The sequence below is a fragment of the Lacerta agilis genome, chromosome 1 (assembly GCF_009819535.1).
Source record: "Lacerta agilis isolate rLacAgi1 chromosome 1, rLacAgi1.pri, whole genome shotgun sequence".
Taxonomy (NCBI): Eukaryota; Metazoa; Chordata; class Lepidosauria; order Squamata; family Lacertidae; genus Lacerta; species Lacerta agilis.
Genome location: NC_046312.1, coordinates 90,041,721 through 90,064,799, shown reverse-complemented (window position 1 = coordinate 90,064,799; position 23,079 = coordinate 90,041,721). Strand labels below are relative to the sequence as shown.

Here is a 23,079-nt window from a genome sequence, read left to right as displayed (position 1 = left end):
CAATTTCTGGGCTGCTTGCATTTCTCTTGCTTTAAGCCTGTGGATGGCAGGTTGAATCACACAACTATACAGCTCCTGCTCAGTTGTAGGTTGTCTTGAATATATTTATGAATTGGAGAGAAGATTCTCTGTCTAAAAGGTATATCACTTAATGCAACAAGAAGAAGTAGCTTATTAACAGAACTCTGGATGGGTTTGCACGTGTACCCTACTATACTTTATTTCAGAAATTGCCTCCAGATTTATTGTTTGTATCTGTAAAATTGAAAGCTGAAAGGAGGGTATTCATGAAAGAAAGAAATATATCAGTGCATTTTGATTTTAGCAAGGCTTCTGCATTTTGCAACTTGAAAAAAAATCTGATAGATTTTATATTCTTGTTCCATGAATCTGGTTTTTCTTTTTATGGAGCTGACAGTATTAAAGTATTAAAGCACTGTTAAAAAGTGGAGATTGGATGTAAACCAGAATGGAGATGAACCCTGTGAAGTATATAATCTTATTTGGAAGCTGTTCTGTGACTACTTGGCTGTGTATAATTGTGTGTGATTTCTCCTCTGTGAGCTTAGCAAACCAGCACTTTGTGAGTTAAGTCTTTTTCTGCTCTTCAGTTGATTTATTGGACTCGGAGCCAACACAATATTTTAATCACCATAAATGGTCAATGTTGCTGAGCATGTGTGTCTGCAAAGGATTCAAGCTAGGCATTATTTGGCTGCATTATTGTATGGCTCTGGCAAACAGATTCCTCTGGTATAATTAGATCTTTTCCAGAAACTAAACACTACAGAAGATTATTCACATTTTACTCACTTTAGACTCAGTTAAATAGGATGGGAATTTACTGAAAAATAAATAAGATTGCTATTTGGCTACTTTTGAACCAGTCTGCTCTTGTTGTTTGCAGGGCTGGTCGTTAGTCTCAGGCTATTGGGTGGTATCAGTTCATTTGAATGTAAACATGCAAATAGGCACTCCCAGCTTAAAAGAGTCCAACCTAGAAATAAATGTGAATTACAGTTTGAATCAAGTGTTAAAGTATTATGAGCAGCATGCATTTCCCTCTCCCTTGCTTTTCCTTGTTTCAGTAATGAGCTACAGTGGTGTCAGCAAGAGTTCAGTCCCCCTCAACTTTCAAGAAAAAGCTTGAAGCTTGACCAGTTTCTCAGAGTTTCTGTGTTTGCTAGGTGGTAGTGATATTCACAGGAGATTTAAGAGCTAAGAATATAAATGTTGCCATTCTTGGCCACAACAGTGGCCCATGGCAGTTCTCAGAACTAAGAAAAACTACTGAGGCTGTTGAGATAAATCAGTACAGTGATTATGTTATCTTTTGTTCCGTGGATAAAATAAGAGGGCATGGGGAAGGGTAGCTGTATAAAAGAACAACAACAAACAGTCTTCCCCATACGGTTTGGATACCATTTTAGTGTACTTAATAATGACTATAAGAGAATGACGAGTGACTACTGGCAATGGAGATATGCCAATAAACCATGTGTTGCCAATATGCACCCCAAAGTCACAGGAACAGATTTTGTGAAACCATAGAAGTTGGAAGTCAGAGAACAGCACTTCTCTAGATATTGGCTAAGGGATGGTCTCGTGTAATTGAATGCTTACCTACTAAGTTAACCATCATCAGCACAGACTGGAAGATGGAACAGAAGGGGCTATGCAGTCATCTGGTAGGCTAAGCATGCAAGCGCCCTTTGAAGGTCTTTTGTGGAAAATATGTGAGATGAACTTTGTACAATGATGATAATTAGGATTTATAAGAATTCCTAAGAACATAAGAAGAATATGTCTGTATTGGGCCAATGGCTCATCTAGCCCAGGTTTCTTGTTCTCACAGTGGTCAGCCAGGTGGCCATGGGAAGCCTTCAAGCAGGACCAGAGTGCAACAGCAACTCTCCCTACTGGTGAGTTCAAAACACCTAGGCTGCTTCTTGGTGTCGCTTCTTGGACTATGGTAGTGGAAAGATTGGGTTGCATCTACTGTTGGTCCTATTCAGAGTAGACCAATTGAAAATAAAGGACATGAATGAGCTTGGTTCATTGATTTCAGAAGTTCTACTTTGAATACAACATAGTTGGACAGAGCCCGTTTCCTCTGCTACCCACCCCGTAAACAGGAAATCCATCATCAGTAGGTTCTGTGGATAGATTAACAATTTAGTTAATCATGACAACAGCACTCTTTTGTGGATTGGCTACTAGTTAAATGTGTGATATGTAGGTGATTTGCACTTTGACTCAGAGTGCTAATTACACCATGAAATGTCCTTCAAAAGTAAAATAAGTACCAGAAAATTGAATAGTTTCCCTCCCCCCACATAAGTTTATTGTTTTATTTTTACTCTTCTACTGCGAAAAATGCACAGTGTAAGTGTTAGGCTAAGTAAAAAAAGGTGTATTTACACTGGATATCTGAATGGGGAGGAAGGCTGTGTGGTCATGTTCATGCATTCCTTTTTGCATTGATTCCCAGAGAGAGACCACGGGAATCTTGGAGTTAGCACATGAGTCAGTTTCCTTTCAGCTGGGCATTTTCTTGGTGATACTACTTACACTTCTGGTTTTGTAGCAAACATCAAACTGAAGGTCCTGGGAAACTTTAGTGTAAGTCATGCTGTTAGGTCAATTAAGATTGAATGCAGGCTGCTTTTTCTCTGCATGATGAGCCTCACTTCCAAACGTGGAAAACTGTTTTTAGGAGGAAGCACTTGAAAACTTTAATCTCTGTGGAGCTCATCCGTGGAGCACAGTTTGTGTGATTTGCAGTGATGATGCCCACAAATGAAGTGCTGGACCTCATCATTCAGATCCAAGTTACTACATTACTGTATATAAAGTGAAATGTTGTGTGGAAATTAATTGTGAATGTGTGCCTTTAATTAAATAAAAAAAAGAATATGGGATTTTAGAATTTCCTTTTTTCTCTTGTCTAATCTCTTAAACTAAGCATGGCTCTTTTTAGACCAGTAATTGGAAGTGCTGGTTCTCATTTCCCCCATTTGAAATCTGAATCTTGTGTCATTGTAGCTTTTGAAAGATGTGAATGGATAGTATTAAAACCAGAAGGAAGACATGCATGTACAAATCATTGAGTTTTTTGTGCCAATAAGAATATACCAACTGCATGATGTGGAATTTAGTAAAAGCCAATGGGAGCTTTTTCTGCTAGTCTTTTGGCATTGGTTACATAATTTTGCCAAGTTCTGTGTATGTTTAGAGCTTTGGAAGTGTTTTATACATGTCTACTTCAAAAGCAAGTCCCACTGAAGTCAGTGGTGCTTACATCCAGGAAACTGAGTTTAGGTTTGCTGTCCCTCAACTCAGAGTAGCTGATGTTAAGTAGATCTATGAACTAGTCCTTCAGTTTTCTGTTCTTGGAAACCTGATTGTGTCGGAGTGAGATTAAGATTCTGTTACTGATCTAGAGATTTGGATCAAATCTTCTTGCTGGCCCTCCGTATAATGATGTCTAGATATGGATAAGAGGATAGTTTAATCCTCAAAGCATTTTTGATGCCATGTATCCCACTAAATTAAAAAGAGAAAGTTATGGACATATCCATTAATGAGAAGTGTTTTATACAGGGCAAAGTTGGGAAACTGCTAGTAGGAATATTCCCATGTTAATACATCCGGGACAGACTAAGGAATGACAAATGGTTAGTGGAAACACACTTTTTTTCATAAATCACAGAGGATCTTTGTTTTGGTAGCAGAAGAGATGACTATATATTGTGGCATTAGGTGTATGAAATAGTTGCCTGAATGGGGTAGGTATATAGATTCTGAATAAAGAAGGAAGAAGTAAAATGTGTTATTGCATTAAGTGATGTCAAAAGGTTACGCAATGCAGATGTTGTGTTTTCCCTTTTGTTGAGTACAATAAGAGTGAATAACCTGTGATATAGGTGTTTTATCTGTCAACCAGCTTAAAGCTGTTTGTTATAAAATTGTCTTAAGTAAGTTTCATTATTGCATGTATATTTATGATAGCACTCATTGAGTATGTGAGGACATATCTGTTAATATGCTCTTATCAGAAGCTTTTAAAAGCCTCCTTTTTCGTGTTTCTTTACTTTCTTTTGAAGTAGACCATGTCTGGAATTCATATTTTTTCAACCTGAACATCGGTTAAAGATTAGAACCAAATTGACCTAATAATGCAATTTAGCTCTTCTGATTGGGAATTTTAAACCTCCCTCCCCCTCATAATGTGAATATAGTTAGCGTTAAGGAAGAGTATTATGCAATCAAGGAAACCTTTTCTTAAGTATTTGCGGGGCTTGTTATTGTTCTATGTAGGATTGTGTTCTAAAGGCTGTAGATTTGGGTTAGCCCTCCACTTCCCTCTTTCCTGTTACTACAAAATAAAAAGGAGCTGGCAAAAGCATTCAATTTCAGCCAGAGACCACAGGCAACCTTGCTTCCTGAAGGGGATTTGCATGATCATGTTGGTGTGGGTGGGTGTCCCATCCCATCCCACCCCCACCCTCCATGCCACAGCAGTCATGACTATTGTAGTTCTCTGAGAGCAACTTTCTTTGTTGTGGCTGTTCATATTGTTACAAGTATATACTCACAAGGCACAATGCTATGATTCCTGAGTAATTGTCCCAGGGAGAAACAGGATATTTCAGGTCTCTCCTAGCTGAAGGTGGCAAGAAAAAAAGAAAACCCTCTGTTCCATACAACTGTCTCTTGCTGCTGGATCAACAATAGCAATGGGCTTTTTTTTCATTGGAAATGGTCCCTGTCCCATTGCATTTTTGTTCAGATTGAAAAGCAGTTGATTACTTTGTACAATTCTTTCCTAATTTGAACTGTTGTCTTGCTTGTTCAAGCAGAAAAGAAGAGCAGAAATAAACCACAAAGAGCACATCCTGCCCCAGTCAACAAAACCTTCCCTCCAATCTTCCTAAAAGGCCTAAGTGACCTCAAGGTGATGGATGGAAGCCAAGTGATTATGACAGTAGAAGTTTCGGGTAAGAACCAGTGCTTATTAATGGATCATGGTCACCTGTTTTGAGGTTTGACAAGGCTACTTTAACCCAGCCATTTCTCCTCCTGGTTTCTAGGCACTTTTCTATATCCCAGTTTTTCCTTCTAACATTTGGAAAGTCAACATTTAGAGAGGCTTGTCTTGGCCAGGAAATTTCATACATATCTTCAATAAATTTGCTTATTTTAAACATATTTTGCTCTTAACCCATCCTAAGACTTCAAAGATTAGGCAGACAATAGGGCCCTTTCAGACAATATGTTTTGTGTGGCTGGGGTTTAAATTTTGCTTTGCACTGGGGCATTATCTGCCACATATGGTATGTTTTAAGGCCAGTGCTGTAACCCACCCACAGCCCAGTGGAAAGTACAAAAAAAATCCATATAAACCCTTCTTCCATCTGCATGGAACAGATAGAGTTTAAAGAAAGTGCATTGGATGGTATTTCCAGCCACTGTCAGTGGAGTGGGGAAGAGCCATTTAAAATCTGTAAAAAGGAGGCTATACAGAAATCTTCATCTGGAATTTATTACATCTGGTGTGCTTAGGAAAACCAGAATTGTGGATGTCTTTATGTGGGTGCATGTGCAACTGCAGAGGAAGTGGAAGGTTTTGTTGTTTTGTTATTTTGAAATAATAATAATAATCATTGTGTACCATGGGACTGTAAAGTAGGCTGGAATCTGACAATTCCATAGTGAGAAAAGCACAAAAAGAGACCACATGCTACTTCTGAATATGCTGTTATATAGATTTTGCTGCAGACATTTCCATAAGAAGGGCAGGACTGCAGTATGTGCGTCACCCCTTCTCAAGGACAGATTTCCACAAGATTTGCATAAATTAATGTACGTGGATAGATACAAATTTAGAAATAAATATTATAATGTAAATCAAAATAACAATACAGAGGGACAGAGAATCTGTTGTCAGGTGAACTGTGTGCCTGCTCAGCTTGCTGTCTGGATGCGGCTGTGAATGGACAACTTCAGGGCTCCTGCTGCTCTCCCTTCATGGGATTCTTTATCGATATTCAGCAGCTGGACTGGACAACCCTTCAAATATAAGACACCATCAAATAGTGGACTGTACTCTCACTGATCTTTCAATAGAGGACTGCCTCCTGTAAAGAAGTACGCATGGCCATCCTAGCACGGGGGAAGTAGGGCCGAGGATAAGAATGAAATATGGTGCAGAGCCTTGTGGCTCCTGGATTCACAGGAAAGCATAGTACAGCAGGAGGGTTGTTAAATAGCTAAACCTAAGAGTGCCATTATATGCAATATATGCCCTCAGTGTAATTTTGAGCTACCTGAATGTAGCTGAGAATAGGTCTATTTTAAAAACCTATGCAAAAGGAAGTCAAAGTGAGTTGTTTGTTCCTCCTTATCTCGTGACTGCAGTTGGCCTAGTAGAATAGCTCACACGCTTCCGTTGTTGCTTATGGTTTATCTCAAAGCCTTGTGTTTTGTTGTGGCTCAGCTAACCCGCCTCCTGAAATAATTTGGCTGCACAATGGGAAAGAAATCCAGGAAACGGAGGATTTTCACTTTGAGAAGAAGGGGAATGAATATAGCCTGTATATCCAGGAGGTATTCCCTGAGGATACTGGAAAGTACACCTGTGAGGCTTGGAATGACTTAGGAGAAATTCAGACTGAAGCAACACTAACTGTACAAGGTAATCATTCTTTTCCGTCATTCTCAGCATTATTTAGCATTTGTGACAGCGACACAGGAAAGCATTCTGCTGTACCCGATGAATGACAGTTTCAAAGAGAGAGGGGAGAATTCAGACTTTCCCCTTGTAGTTTCATTTTCTGTATAACTTTCTCAAGAATGCTGCGTATTTAAGAATCTAATCTCCAAACCAGGAAAAGTATAGCAGAGTATTAAATCAGAATATAAGGATGTTTGTAAAGGTTGTAGATTGCTTCTGCAAAATTTTTGGCTCAAACTTATTGACATGAGTGTCAATAATAAGCCAGGGATAAGACAATAAATGACTATATTATCTTCAGTACCAGAGACAGCATACCTCTGAATTTCATTTGCTGGGGAGCACGAGGAGGAAATTGTTATTATGCTTGTGTCCTGCCTGTGGTAGGCCTCCCTCTGTGAGAACAGGATGATGGACTAGATGGGCCTTTGGTCTGATCCAGCCACACTTTTCCTACACTTCAAGAAACTTAGCAGACTGTCAATAATTAATATGGCATTTTAAGATCAAGTTACAGTCTGCAATCATCTGTATCACTGTTATGTCTCTTCCTTGTGGATCCCCTCCTTTGTGGATAAAGTAACAATATAGATGGATGGATGGATAGATGATAGGGTGGGGAGTAACACATTATTATTGGAGGTGTTCAATTTCACCATGGTTGACAGGATCAAGTATTTGTTTAGGTTTTAAAGTTAAAAATTTCTGGAAACCTGCTTGGCCCAGCTTATACAGAAACAGCCTTGATATTATCGTAAGTGAGCATGAGGAACTAATCCAAAAGGGAAGTATAGCCACACCACTAAGGAGCACAATGAGTGATTGCCGCGAAATTTTTGTGGACAGAAAAATGCAGATAGGGAAACCAAAGCAAACTCTACATCAGTATCAGAGGGGAAAGAGGAGTTAAAAGGAGTTCTCAGTAAGGTAACTGCATGGATGATGCTTGTTGAAAATATTTTATTTATAAAAATATTTATAGACCACTATATCACCATACTATATTTTTGTAAGGGGAAATGTTGTCACACTGCAGATCATGTGGCTGCTGATACATGGCCACGGTGACTGCACCATGAGGACAGAGCAGCAGGCGGGAGGTGGAGGCAGATAGGGACAAGCAGAAGGTAACTGGAGGCAGGCAGATGAGTGTGGCTCACACTTAACAAGATTTCCTGCTCTACTCCAGTTGCTGCCACTGGTTGGTTTGGGAGATAGTGTGTGAATGAGCAGGTGAGCAGAGTGAGTGGGGTAGGCCTTCCCATGCCCCACTCCATCTCCCCTTTGTCTGCCACCACCAACAGAAAGAAGTATGCTTTTCTCCTCTTCTTTCCCGACCCCCTTGCTCATGACAGCAGTGAAAGGGGGTCTTGGGGCAAGCTGTGAGAAGAGAGGGGAGCTTGGGGTAAACGATGGGAGGATGGGGATTAGCAATGCCTTTGTTGTATTCATTTTGTCACCTGCTTGAAACATTTTTATTTAGGCAATTTTGTTTATGCAAACAGGTTACCTGTGTTTTAACTTTTTTAAAGCTACTGCCATTTTTTTAACATTTTCTGAACATCTTTAAATTTTCTGAATATTGTTAAATATGTTTTTACTGTTTTATTTCATATTTTTGTAAATCACTTAGAGGATTTTTTTTTTACAATCAAGTAGTATATAAATTTTCTTAGACACAATGAAAATAAAAATTCGTCTACAAGCAAATATATTGTTCTTTACTGTCCCTATACTAGAGGCAATGCAATAATTCTGTTAAATGGCACTTAAATTCATCATGTTTTTCTTCCTAACTGAAACTTTGGACCCTTGGAAAACTTGTTCAGAAGCCAGACATTCTTCTGGCTTTTATTGCTAGGATCATAAAAATAGTGGATATCTGCAAATACAAACAAGCCCTTAAAAGAAGGCTGATTCTCCCTAGATAAATCTCCCTGTTATGGCTGTACTCACTACTAGAAGAAAGAGAGATACTCTTAGCTAAGGCCCCAAGCTTTATTTCCCTCCATTGACTTAATTATGTGTAACCCCAAATAGTTTTTGCTTCAGTGTTGTGAGTTGCAGTTCATAACTTCAGGTGACTATGTTTGATTTTCATAACATTTCAGATGTTGACTTTTCCCATTCCTTAGTTCCTCTGAATATAAGAAAGGAACCAGCAACCTGAGGATTAACAGCATTAAGATTCTGAAATGGAGGGTTTAACCCTTTGGATATTCCCAAGGTGGTAGTGGAAAGTAATTCAAATAAGGAAAGCAATTCTGGTCTTTTGGCATAGGTGTTCTCTACCTGTGGTCAACCTTTGAAAGGACAGACAAGAAGGCAGAATTTCTGAATGAATTATTTACTACAATTAAAATCAATCTTCTCAAATCCATGGTGGCTATCAGATCTAAGACATGTTCACCTACTTTCACTATTTCTTATGGTGACACTTTTCTCTCCATTCAGAGTCAGATTAATTTTATACAACCACTGTGGTCATGGCCAGCAGGTGGATTCATCTCCTTTGCCTGATAGGAAGAAAAAAAATTGAGAAGTACCAATTAAAAGAAAAAGGAAATTTTCATGTACATAAGAACTTTTATTTTTTTAATTTTTTTACTGAGCTCATTGTGTTTCTACCTTAGTAATTCTAACAGGTGCACTCCTGAACAACTAGTTTCAGTCATGGCCCAATATGATGTTCTGCAATAGTGTGAGAGACTCAAACTGAAATTGGTGTTTAAATGCTGGTGAGACTTTGCTGAACCAGATGGATCCTCGTCTCAGATCCATCAAGACTTAATGTTGTTTGGGTTAGAATGGCTACCAGGGTTTCCAGTGTTGGTTTGGGAGGAGAAGAACTTTGATTCTGGGCTTGCCCTACCAGCACATGCTATGTTGGATGTGCTAGACCAGGGGTAGGCAACCTAAGGCTCATGGGCCACATGCAGCCCATGGGGGTCGTTTAACCGGCCCACAAGCTGCCCCTGAACTGAGCCACCCTCTCGATGAGTCCCTGCATGCTGTGCTAAACCGGTGCAGTGTGGCATGGGGACTCGCTTCTGCTGTGCTGGAAATTGCATCTGCATATGCGCAGATGACGAAAACCACATCTGTACAGACACAGACACCGGAAATCATGTCTCTGCGGACGCAGACACTGGAAATCGTGGGCACGCAAGCTCTCTCTCTCTCTCTCACACACACACACACGCGATCTGGCCCATGGAAGGATCTCCGCTGGAGTGAACCAGCCCAGGCGAGGTAAACCTTGCCGACCCCTATGCTAGACTATGACTTTATGCACATAGGATAGCTCTCTCTCTCTGGATGATGAAGCACCTGTGCTGTGTACAAAAGAAGAAATGATGTAAATTAATGTGATGTAAATGCAGTAAATTAATGTGAATCCTTCAGGTTGAATTAATCCACTTAGCTGTTTATGCTTTGAATCACACCCACCTCCATTACTTCTTTCAACTTTTTCTTTTTTCTTTATTTTGCTTCCAGAGCCTCAGGATGGCATTCAGCCATGGTTCATTAGCAAGCCAAGATCAGTGATAGCAGAAGCTGGGCAGAATGTCCTTATTTCCTGTGCCATTGCTGGAGATCCTTTCCCCATGGTTCATTGGTTCAAAGATGGGCAGGAAGTGATGCCAGGAGCAGGATGTGAATTCCTACAAAATGAAGACATCTTCACATTGATTATAAGAAATGTACAGCCTTCTCATATTGGGCAGTATGAAATACAACTCAGGTACGTTATACGGTGCCAAACAGATTTATTTATTTATGCATGCCATTTCTATGCCACTTAGTTATTCACATTTATAAGTGGTGTACATGAAATGTAGTCCTAAATGTGAACTATAAGACATTTTAATAATTTATAAATGAATGGTTATTTTCACCTTCCCAGAGCATGCATAAGTAGTCATGGAAATTGACATTGTGGGCATTATGTTTATATTTGTAGCAGCCATTGATGTTTAGCCCAGGCTTGCTATGTTGCAAGCATTTCGCTGTTGATGCCTTTTCATAGCCTGCTTTTCACATTGGCCTGCTTTCAGTGGATCTTTAAGGCTCAAACTACACAGCACGTGGGGTTCTGTGTTTTTATTCTTCTGCTTCCCATTCCTTTATTACAAATGAAAATCAGGCAATCATTTTTTTCTGGTGAGAGTAACTTTCCTAAGCTGCATTTTAACCCTCAGTGACAGAGATAAGGTAAAGATATCTTGCCTTCCCCCTTGCAGGTGAAAAACCTTTGGGTAGGAGATTTTGTCTTGAAAATAAGCGAGGAAAGGGTTAAATGGCTGGTCTCCCTCCCTCCCTCCCCTATTCTGCTCTGGGTTGCAGACTGTCCAGGCTGATTTTATTTTATTTTTTAAACTCAGAGTTGGGGGAAAGGCATAGTTGTGTGTGATAGTAGGTGGCTCAAACTGGGCATTCTGCCCATGATAATTTCCAACAATACAAACGGGGATTCACTGCTTCACAAAATTGTTTGAAATGTGTATGGACTGCTGGTCAAAAAATTGTTTTTAGATACTTCTTTTGGCATGGACAGACTTCAGGCTTGCAGACCTGGCTTCGTTGGTTGTTGTTTTTTTAAACTGGGACCCTGAGGTTCACCAATCAGTGCTATGGGCAGAGTAGTGGATCAAGGAGCAGAGCCAGTTATTTACCATACTCTGTGAGCCATTCCCTGCGGTGACTTGAATATATAACTGCAAATCTACATCTGAGTTAGAATCCTTGAACTGTAGTAACAGCCTGTCCTGGGGAGGGGGAAAGCAGTTTTGTTGTTGCTTTTGTTAAAGTTTGAGAGTCAGAAAACTTTGAAAAGCTACTGAAAATCATCCAGAAATCTAATAGATCCCAGTCTGCTTTCTGACCACCCCATATTCATTGGTATAGCGTGGAAAGAACTCTGTGCTGTTTGCAAAAGCCTATCAAAGCAGTTAATAGTATTGCACAGCATTTATTTGCCCACATATGGATCCATTCACCGCTTTTGTAGGATTTGAATTTAGGTATGGTCTTTAAACATTGTGTCAACTTAAATGTTTTTGACTGGGGGGAAAACAACTCATGTTCAGATTCTTTTTCCTCCAGGCAAGGCTGACCAAATGCTAAAGTATATTCCCTGGTATGGTCTTAAGAAAAGCAGTGGTACAGCTTCATACTGATAATATCATTACACGCTATTTACTGTGCTTAGATGTATTGCCTTATTCGGTTAATATTTTTGATTTTGTTTAACCTACGTGACTTTTTTGGCCTGGGATAACTTTTAAACAAACTGTCTTGTGCTACCTATTTAGTTTTAGTTAAATACAAAAGTTTCCTGTGCAGCCCAGTCCTATGCATGGAACTCACTAGGAAGTAAGTTCTACTGTGGGGGCTTTACTTCCAGGGAAGTATTGCAGTCTTAGGGTTATGTCTTAAATTTTACTGCCCCAATTCAATTTGTGGGTACAAGTTTTTGGTTTTCGTTTGCTTGTTTTTTGAACTTTCCACCTTACATATTCAGTATGGAATGCGTAGGAAGAAGAGGTGGGACTGCAGTTAGTAGGCTGATGGGATTCTGTTGTGTTTGCTGGATTTAGAGTGGAAAGTGAAGCTCTGTTGTAGAGATTTAAAACTGAATCTAATTAAGCTTTGATGGTTCATAGAAGCATAGAATTTTAGAACTGGAAGGAACCTTGAAGGTCATCTAGTCCAACCCCCTACAATGCAGGAATCTCAACTAAAGCATCCATGACAGATGGATGCTTTAAAACCTCCAAGGAAGGAGAGTCCACCACCTCCCGAAGGAGTCTGTCCCACTGTTGAACAGCTCCTACCATTAGAAAGTTCTTCCTGATGTAACTTGAAGCCATTGGTTTGAGTCCTACCCTCTAGAGCAGGAGAAAGCAGGCTTGCTCCATCTTCCATGTGACAACACTTTAGATATTTGAAGATGGCTATCTTCTCATTCTCTTCTTCAGCAGGCTAAACATACCCAATTCCCTCAGCTGTTTCTCATAAGGCTTGGTTTCCAGACCTCTGCACACATTCCAGCTTGTCAATACCCTTCTTAAATTGTGGTGCCCAGAACTGGACACAGTACTCCTGGTGTGGTCTAACCAAGGCAGAATAGAGTGGTACTATAACTTCCCTTGATTGGGCGCTATAGTTCTGTTGATGCAGCCTAGAACAGCATTAGCTTTATTTGCTGCTGCATCGCACTGTTGACTCATGCGAAGCTTGTGGTCTACTAAGACCCCTAGATCCCTTTCTCATGCTCTACTAACAAGCCAAGTGTCCCCCATCTTATATTTGTGCAACTATGTTTGTTCCTATTAAAATTCATTTTGTTACTTTGGGCCCATTTCTCCAAACCATTAAGGTCATCTTGAATCCTGAATCTGTCTTCCGGGGCATTAGCTACCCCTCCCAGATTGATGTCATCTGCGTCACAAAAAAGGGGATAAATTTGCATTAAAATTGTGTACATGGACATGCAAATTTAGAAAAAAATGGTGCATTTTAACTAAAAATACTATACATCTCACCACAGTGAGGAAAGCTGAGACCAGGTACTATTTATAAATTGGCAGCTTCAAGGTTCCTGCTCTCCCATAATAGTGATCTTTATCTGTAGAGCAGATGATCAGGCACCAAATGGGTTGCAAGTGACCAAAGTATTTTGTATAAACACATGTTTGTGTGTTCTGTGTTGAGCTTGAGTTTGGATGCCAAATTGCCTATATGTAAACATGCCATCAGTGTGATTGTGATTTAAAATTACTTGAATCTAGTTCTGAATAGACCTATTTGCAGCCTGTGAACCTCCAGATGACATTGCTTCCAATTCCCATCTGCCCTCAGCCCCAAGCAGTGTGGCCAATAGTCAGACATGATGGGAGCTGGACTTAAAATCCCTGGTTTCGATCGTATGGTCTAAGCCGATTATTTGGGTGTAGAAGATAGTGGTTTGATTCACATCTAAAATAAAATGTTCAGCAGGTTGAGTTTAGTCATATGTCTCTGTTCTGAAGGTTCTGCTAAATCCCTTTCATTTTGAAAACATAATGGGATTCGGTTAAAAAAGAATACTCCAGGAGTTTCTCATGTTCCTATTTCTGCATCCAGTGTCTTGAGAATGTTTCCAGAGAGATAAATCTTTCAGATAATATTAATTAAAAGAAAAACCTTCCAGGCTAGTCATGGGGTTGGGCTTATACTGGGAAACCCTTAAAAATCCACCCTCTGATAAAATATCTCCTCCTTCTTTTAACTGTTGGCAAAGGGCCAATCCATCTTTCTTTTCTTTTAAATGAATGCAGTAGCATTGTTTATAGAGTTGCCTGAAGCCATAAAATCTGTGTTGCTTCCCCCCTCCCCCACTTGGCATCTCTTGGGGGAGATGAGCCATTTTGAAGATGTATCTTCTGTGAAGCATAACATGGTTGGGGGGTGGTTGGGAAAAGGGGAAAGTATTTTAATGACTTCTTTAATGGGAGTCATTTCCAACAGGCATCTCTGGCATTCCTCTGCAAAAGGAAGAATAAGTGCTCAGCACCATATATGGTGACACTTTTATTTTTTTTATTTTTTTAATATAAACATGCACAGACTGAAACAATCTGCAAGGGAAGGAGACGAGGGGGTGGGGGTGGGGAAGGGAAGAGGGGTCCCTGCTTTTAATATCTTAGTGTTAAGAAAGTTAAAAGCTTGGTCTTATATAAACAAACACAGGGACAAGGCTTGGAGAACTTTTTAAGCATTGCAAAACAGTGCTTTTCCCTTGCTTTGGAGTTCACAACTTTTGATATTTATTTTCCTTCAGGTTGCTTGTTTTGGAGGTAAAACACACCCACCCCAGCCTTTATTTTGAAGCTCATTAGCAGTGACTCAATGTGCCTTTCAAGCAGGGAGAAAAGTTCCTTGGGTGGGGAATATTGTTTGTTTTTAGACAGTGATAGCAACTTGGATGTTTACTGGGATAGTGGGCTGCGTGCAGGGAAAACCAAGCATAGTGAGGGTTGAGTTTGGGTGGTTTGGGTATGTGGTTTGCTCAGTTTACTTTCTGGTTTTAACTTTTTCAGGAACCAAGTTGGAGAATGCAGCTGTCAGGTGTCTTTGATGCTGAGAGAAACTTCCACAGGAGAAATACACAGAGAGTAAGTACAATTCCCAGGGACTTACATGGGTGGGTTCTATTTTTTGCTTTGCTAATTCTCTTACCTTCTAGACTCAAGTTGGCTGCGGTTCAGCCTAATCCCCAAATGTGACCCAACAAATTGTTTTCATCACACAGCTGAAGCAAACTGTACCAAGCCAGTGTGGAGCACTTTTTATTATTTTATTTTATTTTTTTGCATGTGTGTAGCCTTATATGGTTCCTGAAGTCATCAGTGATGCAGTTAACTAATGGAGCAAGTTCTTCTAATCAGCCTTCTCTTCTATAAACATATTTTGTCCTGGCTCTAAGGTGGCTCCTTGATATTTTAAACCAACTCTTTGCTTGCTCTTTTTCTCTTCTCCCTCCCCTTCTCCCTCCCCCTTCCCTGCAACCCTTCTCTGCTTGCAGTGGGAGGCAGACGGAACAGAGAGATGCTGATAATCATGATGCACTGACATTTGGAAGCATTGGAGACTTCAGAAAGAGTACTGGTGAAGTCCAGCAAGTTGAGGAAGAGCAGGAGGACGTTCGGGGGGTGCTCAAGAGGCGAGTAGAAACCCGGGAGAGTACAGAGGAGAAGCTTAGGCAGCAGGAGGCTGAACAGATTGACTTCCGCGACATTTTGGCAAAGAAAGTCAACACCAAAAGTTTTTCTGAGGAGGAGCTGAAAGAAATTCCAGCCGAACAGATGGACTTCCGTGCTAACCTGCAGCGGCAGGTCAAGCCCAAGACCTTGTCGGAGGAGGAAAGGAAAGTCCATGCTCCTCAACAGGTAGACTTCCGTGCGGTGTTGGCTAAAAAGGGCGCCCCCAAACCTTCATTTCCAGAGAAGACACCTGCCCCAAAGCCAGCTACCCCAGATTTTAGATCTGTGCTTGGCGCTAAGAAAAAAGCACCAACTGAGAATGGTGACCCAGGTGCTCAAGCCCAAAATGCTGACGCTATCCCGGAGGTGCAGAAACCCAACACCCACCCCAAAGTGGCCGATGCAGGTGCCAACTCCAAAAACCCACCAGTATCCAAGGCACTGGATACCCAGAATGCCAGCTCTAAAATACCATATACTAGCACTGTTTCTGAAGCCAAGGATGCTAGCCCCGCATCTAAAATGCAGAATGCTAGCATTAACTCTGAAGCCCAGCTTGCCAGAACCAACTCTGATTTGCCACATACCAAACTGAAGGAGAAAGAGGATAAGAATGACAACAACTGCAAAGGTGGTTGCCCACCGGTAGTCGATAGAGGAATAATTGAAGAGAAAGTAGAGGATAACAAAAAAGAGCAGCCGAAGGGAACAGCACCATCATTTACCGAAAAGCTACAGGAGACTCAAGTTGTAGAAGGTGACAAATTAGTCTTGCAGTGTCAGGTTTCCTCAGATCCACCTGCTGCTGTCACTTGGACTCTGGATGGGAAAGTCATCAAATCGTCGAAGTTCATTGTCCTCTCTCAAGAAGGTAAAATGATGCAAACAGCAAGGCAGCTGTGTGGCTCACTGCTGCTATAGCCTACTTCTTTCATTTTTGTTAAGTAAATTTTGCTCTTTTTAACTTGTTATATATATCACTATTTTAGTGCTAACCCTGTAATTGATTCCAGATGTGTTTGTTGCTGGCGTGCTGGGGACAAGGAATAGTCTTATTAAACATGCTTCCTGCAGATCAGCATCTAACAACTTGCAGATGCAAGCTGAATCGCCTTCCGTTCTTGTTTATAAGTTATATTTAAATGTGGTATTTTGATTCTGAAATCCAGTATCTACTTAATGAGTATTTAATTGGAAACTGGTCTATAGCAAGGGGGTCATATCAATTTCAGTATCTAAATTCAGGTATGATTCTCCTATTATGTGAAAATGTTTGCAGGACTCTTGCTGAGTCGTGGGAACTTTGGAAGGAAAAGAAATGAGTTTAGGGTAGAATTATACTTTAAAACATGTTCTGGAAATGAAGCTTGGAAAGGAATCCTCTGAAATAAGAGTGTAAGTGACTTGACTCTTAGTATGTTCAACATAGATGTTTTAAATAATTTTGATACTAGTTGACAAATGACTTCAAATACAGTAGTAGCATACCAGAATTCAGGAAATGCTTTATTGAACAGAACATCCTGTTTTCGTACTGTTTTTAGGGTCAGTGGTGACACAAAAGTTCTCTAGTCCCAATTCTCTGCATAAGAGTTAGGAATGCTTAGTGCAAAGGATTTTAACAATTTAGTCCACACTGTGTATATGCTGATGTTTCACAGAGGGAGGGAGATAGATAGATAGATATGGCAATTGCCACAGATATCTGGAGCATGTAGAGTGGATTTAACCAATCTAAGTTGTTCAGGTGCCCAAGTCACAAAGCACCATTACAGGTTAATGTTTTAAATTGGAACTATCTTGAGCCCTCATTTCACCCGAACCTCATTAGGGCTTCGCCCTGCAACCACCATTTTTAATACAATTGTTCATCACTGGAACAAGTTGGGTTGTGGGGAGTGGGAAAATTGGTACACATTTAAAACAACAGCAGTAATAAACATGAGTTTCTGAGGAGATGCATAGTGCCTTTTCCTCACAATAGCTAAGGTCAGACAGGCTTTAAATGTGGGCCCTCTTTCATTGGGGCCTCATCCTCCCCATTACCATAACTGCTGCTACTTGTTTGTCAGGTAGAGGGCTGGTGATTGAACAAACAGGTAGCAGCTACTCTTCGTGTTAACTTGAACTTGGCGCTTTGCATTCAGAAGATCCCAGGTTCTGTCTCCGGCATCTCTAAGAAAGACTGGGAATTTCCTGGTCTGAAACCCTGGAAATCCACAAGCAAGGTGGACCAGTGGTCTACCTCCATATTCCTGTGTCTGTGTTTGGCATTGTTATTGCTACTGAGCTGCTCATACCAAAGAGTTGGGGTGCAAGGAAACAGGTGGTAACAGGAACAAACAGGAGCAACATAGCTGGAGTGTTCTAGAGGTGGGCCCTCTAGTGGGCTGTATGGCTGGGAAGGTGCCCAACCAAACTGTCCCTGGATGGTAGCTCCACATCAGTTGGGATGCAGAGTGAAAGAATGTAGGCTTTGCCCTGGAATTAACCAAGAGAATTATATATTGGCTGCTCTACTCGGGCCTTGGCAAAACAACTGTCTTGGCATGTTGTGTGACAGAATAACAAGAGGAATGCTATGTATTGCTGAATTTGTTGATACCCAATTTTGATGTTCTGGCAGGAAGTGATGTGTTTTCCCTCGTTGCTGAACTGCTGTTGTGCTACACTTAGGCAAAAGAAGCCAGAGACATTGCCTAAGTGAATTTGCAATAATAAATGGTAGTATTCAATGCTAGTCCTGTGCAAAATAGACTTATTGAAGCTAATATTCATGATTAACTTAGTTCCATTAAGTCCTACTCTGAGTAGGACTTAGTTGACGAAAACGCAAACTCTTCCTTCACTTTACCACATTATTATATTTTGATAGCCACAAATTACCTTAAAGTTTAGTTCTCTGAAAACTACAGTAATTTGTCAGAGAAATACAACAACCAGGTCATGGTGGAAGTGGTGGTAGTTACTCTGACATAACCATAGTGAGCAGAATCCAGTTGGTCCTCCCAGTGCAGTTGCTCCAGTGTAAGTTTCTGCTCACAGAAGAAGCAGGGGGGACTTAATTTGAATCCTTCTCTTCCCCTGCTGCTGCACCACCCCCCAGTTCTGTTCTAGAGGGTTGGGGGATTCTCCAGAAAAGATGCTCAGGGGATGCTGAGGGACATGCCAAAAATCCTCTTCCCTCTTCTGTTAGTAGAAACCTCCCACTGAATTAAACCTCCCACTGAGGTCCAGTGCCGAGGGCCTTCTGGCAGTTCCCTCACTGTGAGAAGCCAAGTTACAGGGAACCAGGCAGAGGGCCTTCTCTGTAGTGGCACCCGCCCTGTGGAATGCCCTCCCACCAGATGTCAAAGAGAAAAACAACTACCAGATTTTTAGAAGGCAGCCCTGTTTAGGGAAGCTTTTAATGTTTGAGGCACTATTGTATTTTAATATTTTGTTGGAAGCTGCCCAGAGTGGCTGGGGTATGTATGTATGTATGTATGTATGTATGTATAAATAATAAAGGTACCACTACAGTGGTACCTTGGTTTATGAACTTAATCCGTTCCGGAAGTCCGTTCTTAAACCGAAACTGTTCTTAAACCGAGGCGCGCTTTTCCTAATGAGGCCTCCCACCGCTGGTGCCCTTCTACCGTTCAGATTCCATTCATAGACTGAGGTAAAGTTCTCTAACCGGAACACTACTTCCGGTTTTGCAGAGTTCTTATACCGAATAATTCATAAACAGGGCTGTTCTTAAACCGAGGTACCACTGTAGTTGGAACACACACACACACACACACACACACACACACACACACACATATATATATATATATATATATATATATATATAATCAATAACAATCCTAACAATAATGTTTTATTTTAAGTCTCCTTTTTAAAATCACAATGTCCCTATATTTCAATGAGGTGGTAAATCTGTACCTGGGCTGTGCCACTTCAGGTGCAGATTCGGTCATACACACATGCATATAGAAAACTAGATGTCTGGGAGGCTAAGCTAGAATCCTTACTGTATTTTATGTTGAAGGAAGAAAATGTGTGTGGAAGAGCTTTCCATCAAGTGAGCCCCTTCAGGCAATCTATGGTGGTACAGCCCAGGCATAGGCTTATCACCTTAGTAAGAACTAGGTGTTAAGCTGGGTGTCCTTGTACCTGAGGGTGCAGTCGTTTGAGAACAATGTATCATTAGACAACTCAGTGCTGATAACTGTTCAGGCCAGTATGTGCACCAAGTTGCCAGGCACTTGTGAAATTGCTTCCATTTGCAGTTGCTTTGCAGTGCTTCCACTTTAAAACCACCCCTGTGCTCAGGACAGGCTAATGCTCAGAGTGGGTTAACTGCATGTTACATATGAGCCCAGCTGTGGGTTTGAGATACAGCCTCAGTTCCTGGCAACAGAATGACAAGGAAATAATGGTTATAAATAGCAATTTTTTTGTTTATAATTGTATCCTGAATTTTCCAATGTGTAGTTCATAGGTTACTGTCCTAATGGTAAAAATTCCATTAGCTATTTTATCTGACTTATGGTCCAAGGTTTAACATTCACATCTAATGAGATGGATAATATACATCAGTTAATCCTTAGCCTGATAATTGTATTCATCATAAAATCAAGATGGTGTGTTCCTTTCACTGTAAGTTTGTCATGGAACATCTACACCAGGCATAGGCAAACTCAGCCCTCCATGATCCCTAGCTAATAGGACCAGTGGTTGGGGATGATGGAAATTGTAATCCCAAAACATCTGGAGGGCCGAGTTTGCCTTTGCCCGATCTACGTGGTGAAGGATATAATCTGTCCACATTTTTAAAAATTCTGTTGAAAAATGGCAAAGTTGTCACAGTTCTTAATTTTGACCAATTTATATAGAACCAATCACTTCTAATGAATGTCATTCTCTCAAATGACAGCTTATAGGGAAAGAAGATGGTCGTTTTATTTAGAGTTTTGCAGCTATGTGGCCACCCACCTTATAGTGTCCTCAGTTTCATTATCCAGAAGAAACATCCCAAAAGTATGGTTGAATGAAAGCTAATTTGTAACCTAGCACAAATAAAGGCATCTGCATCCACTAAAGTGAGCTCCTTAACTTGAACATTTGAGGAGTGAAGTTGTCAGCACTTTAACTCTTCCTTTAAACCAAAGTTTTATTGATTCTAGAAAGAGAGAACAAATAAGCATGCATTGAAAAGCGGGACATCAATATAATTTTATTTCAGAAATGTGTCAACCTCACTGGAGAGACCTGTCAGGAGTAAGCATGGACCAATGGTACCAAGTAGTATGTGAAACAGCCCTACTAGAAAAACTAACCAGTAAGCTGAAACTGACACGGGGACAAATAGAAGAAGACGCCTTCACCTCGGTATGGTTCCCCATCATCACACACACAGCCCAACAAGACAATGACAAAAATCTACCGACAGCATACAAATCAATATGGCTAACCTGATCAAAAACACTCACCCCTCCCCACTCACACAGGAAACCAAAGACCACCACAGCCAACCACAAATGAACAATTACACCCTACGCCAACCCCGACCTCTCTCACCACCAAAGGAACACAAGTGAACAACAGAGAAACTGCACAAACAACGCTGACACCAAACCCTACATATATTAAGTAAAATAGAAACATTGTCACCCCACCCATCTCCCCATCCCACCCACCTCTTCCCCCCCTAATGTCTCAGACGAAACTGATTTGTAAAAATGTTACATGGAAAAAAATACGAGAGAGACACTGCACATACCTCTGTAAATCAATACAATCTTTATTTTAAAAAATACTTTAAAAAAATTTAAAAAGAAAAGAAATGTGTCAACCTTTCTTCAATCTCTCTGTTTATTCAAAACAAAAGTTATGGCTATTTTGCTTCACATTCCAAGTTCTTTGTGGTCAATGACAGAAATTTGAATCTTTCTGGACGCACCAAAGGAAAAAATGTTCAGCATATTAATTACTTTGTGAAATCTTTTTTGTGGTCACTTTGATTTGTGCTCATTCTTTAGTGCCTTGCTTAGAAATTAGTGCTGCCAATATCTCTTATAGAATATTAGTGCTGCCAATATCTCTTATAGAAGCTACCTTTTTCCTAGTCAGACTACATCTGGCCCAGTATTATCTCATTTGACTGGCCATGCAGGGTCTCAGGCAGAGGTCTATCCTTAGTGCAGTCAGAAACAATATAATTTTCATTCTTGAGTCTTCTGGCATCTTGCTGACTCAGTGGAGCTCACTGGCATGCTTTCTTTCATTCCAGTAGTCTTTTTTGGTATGGCTTTATTATACTTTGGCTCCCCTTTTCACCAGCCTTACATATGTATACATTAGGATAATTTATTTTCACTTTGATTTTTCCCCATTGGAATGTAATTCATTTTTATTTTATTATTATTATTCTTATTTTTGCATCCAACTCCTTCATATCCTATTTCCATGCAATGGGAACTGGCCTTTTCCTCACTACTCTATTTGTCTCTGAGTTTCACAGCTAAACTGTGAAACTCTCCCCCCTGGAGACTAGCAGGCAAATTCTCCTAGAAAGCTGCTTACCCAATAAGCAGGAAAGTTGAATCTGAGTTGCAAAAGTTTGGGCGTTGGGGCGGTGTGCCCTGGGTTCCAGCCTGGGGAGGGTGACACACTGCGCCACCCAACCCCCTGTGAGTGTGACTCCTAAGCCGCTGCCCGGCAGCCCTTCTGCACGAGCTGCCGCTGCCGCATTAAAGGGGGTGCCAGGTGGCGGCTTGGGAGTCCGGGCAGACTGCGCATGTCTGCAATAGCCCGCAGGACTGTGCATGTGCGGACATGCACAGTTTACTCAGGCTTCTGTGGACATGCGTAGTCTGCACTCTGTAGCACATGTATCATGATGCATACACTATGGAGCGATGCCCCGCCCCCTGGGGGTGCCACTTGGCTTGCTGCCCCCGGCAGCCAAGTGGCTTGGTACACCTCTGGATCTGTCTGTCTATTGAACAGTTTGGTCTTGTGGTACAGGAGAGAAGAAAAAGCTGGCCCAGGAAAAGGAAAAGCAACTCTGTAATTCTTCAGCCAGCTTAAACCCTTAAACTTTGCTGTAATAGTACATGAGATGTCAATCTACAGGTAGGAGTGTTCAACTGCATCACTGAAAGGCTAGGCTTATGTAGCCTTTCCTGTTGTATTCTAGCTGAGCTACCCTGATCTTAGAAGCTTTAAGTTTACCTCTAATTAGGGAAGGTGGTGAGTTTTGATTGTTTACGTTTAAAAATGCACCTATCTAACTCACACTTCCTGTAACAATATGATAATCAAAACACAGTCATCCTTCAACATTTGCACTTCTCTGAATTTTGCAGTGCAGTTGTCCAGCCAACAAAAATGCACTGCAATGCATATAATAGGGTAAAGAGTTCACACACACACACACACACACACACACACTCATGACAATAACATACAGAAATTCATTCTATTGCTTTGCCAAAAGGGAGGAAATTAGGCAGAATTGCATACAAACATGTATAATAGGAGAAATCTATACTAAAATGCTGGTGAATTTTGCTGATGAGGACTTCTTTAAAATAATTCACA

At 40.8% G+C, this 23,079-nt stretch overlaps 1 protein-coding gene across 8 annotated transcripts in view; it reads left to right on the top strand.

The window, feature by feature from the left end:
• The window catches only part of MYLK (myosin light chain kinase), a 177,226-nt gene that overhangs the window by 94,507 nt on the left and 59,640 nt on the right, over positions 1-23,079 (top strand). For 5 of the 8 annotated variants that reach the window (XM_033162817.1, XM_033162828.1, XM_033162838.1 and 2 more), the window contains 5 exons: positions 4,860-5,000; positions 6,500-6,697; positions 10,235-10,481; positions 14,821-14,895; positions 15,306-16,354. In XM_033162817.1, the coding sequence (XP_033018708.1) occupies positions 4,860-5,000; positions 6,500-6,697; positions 10,235-10,481; positions 14,821-14,895; positions 15,306-16,354 (1,710 nt within the window). Of the gene's footprint in view, positions 1-4,859; positions 5,001-6,499; positions 6,698-10,234; positions 10,482-14,425; positions 14,578-14,820; positions 14,896-15,305; positions 16,355-23,079 lie in introns of those variants that run through there. The other 3 variants (XM_033162799.1, XM_033162847.1, XM_033162864.1) reach the window with 3 other exon arrangements.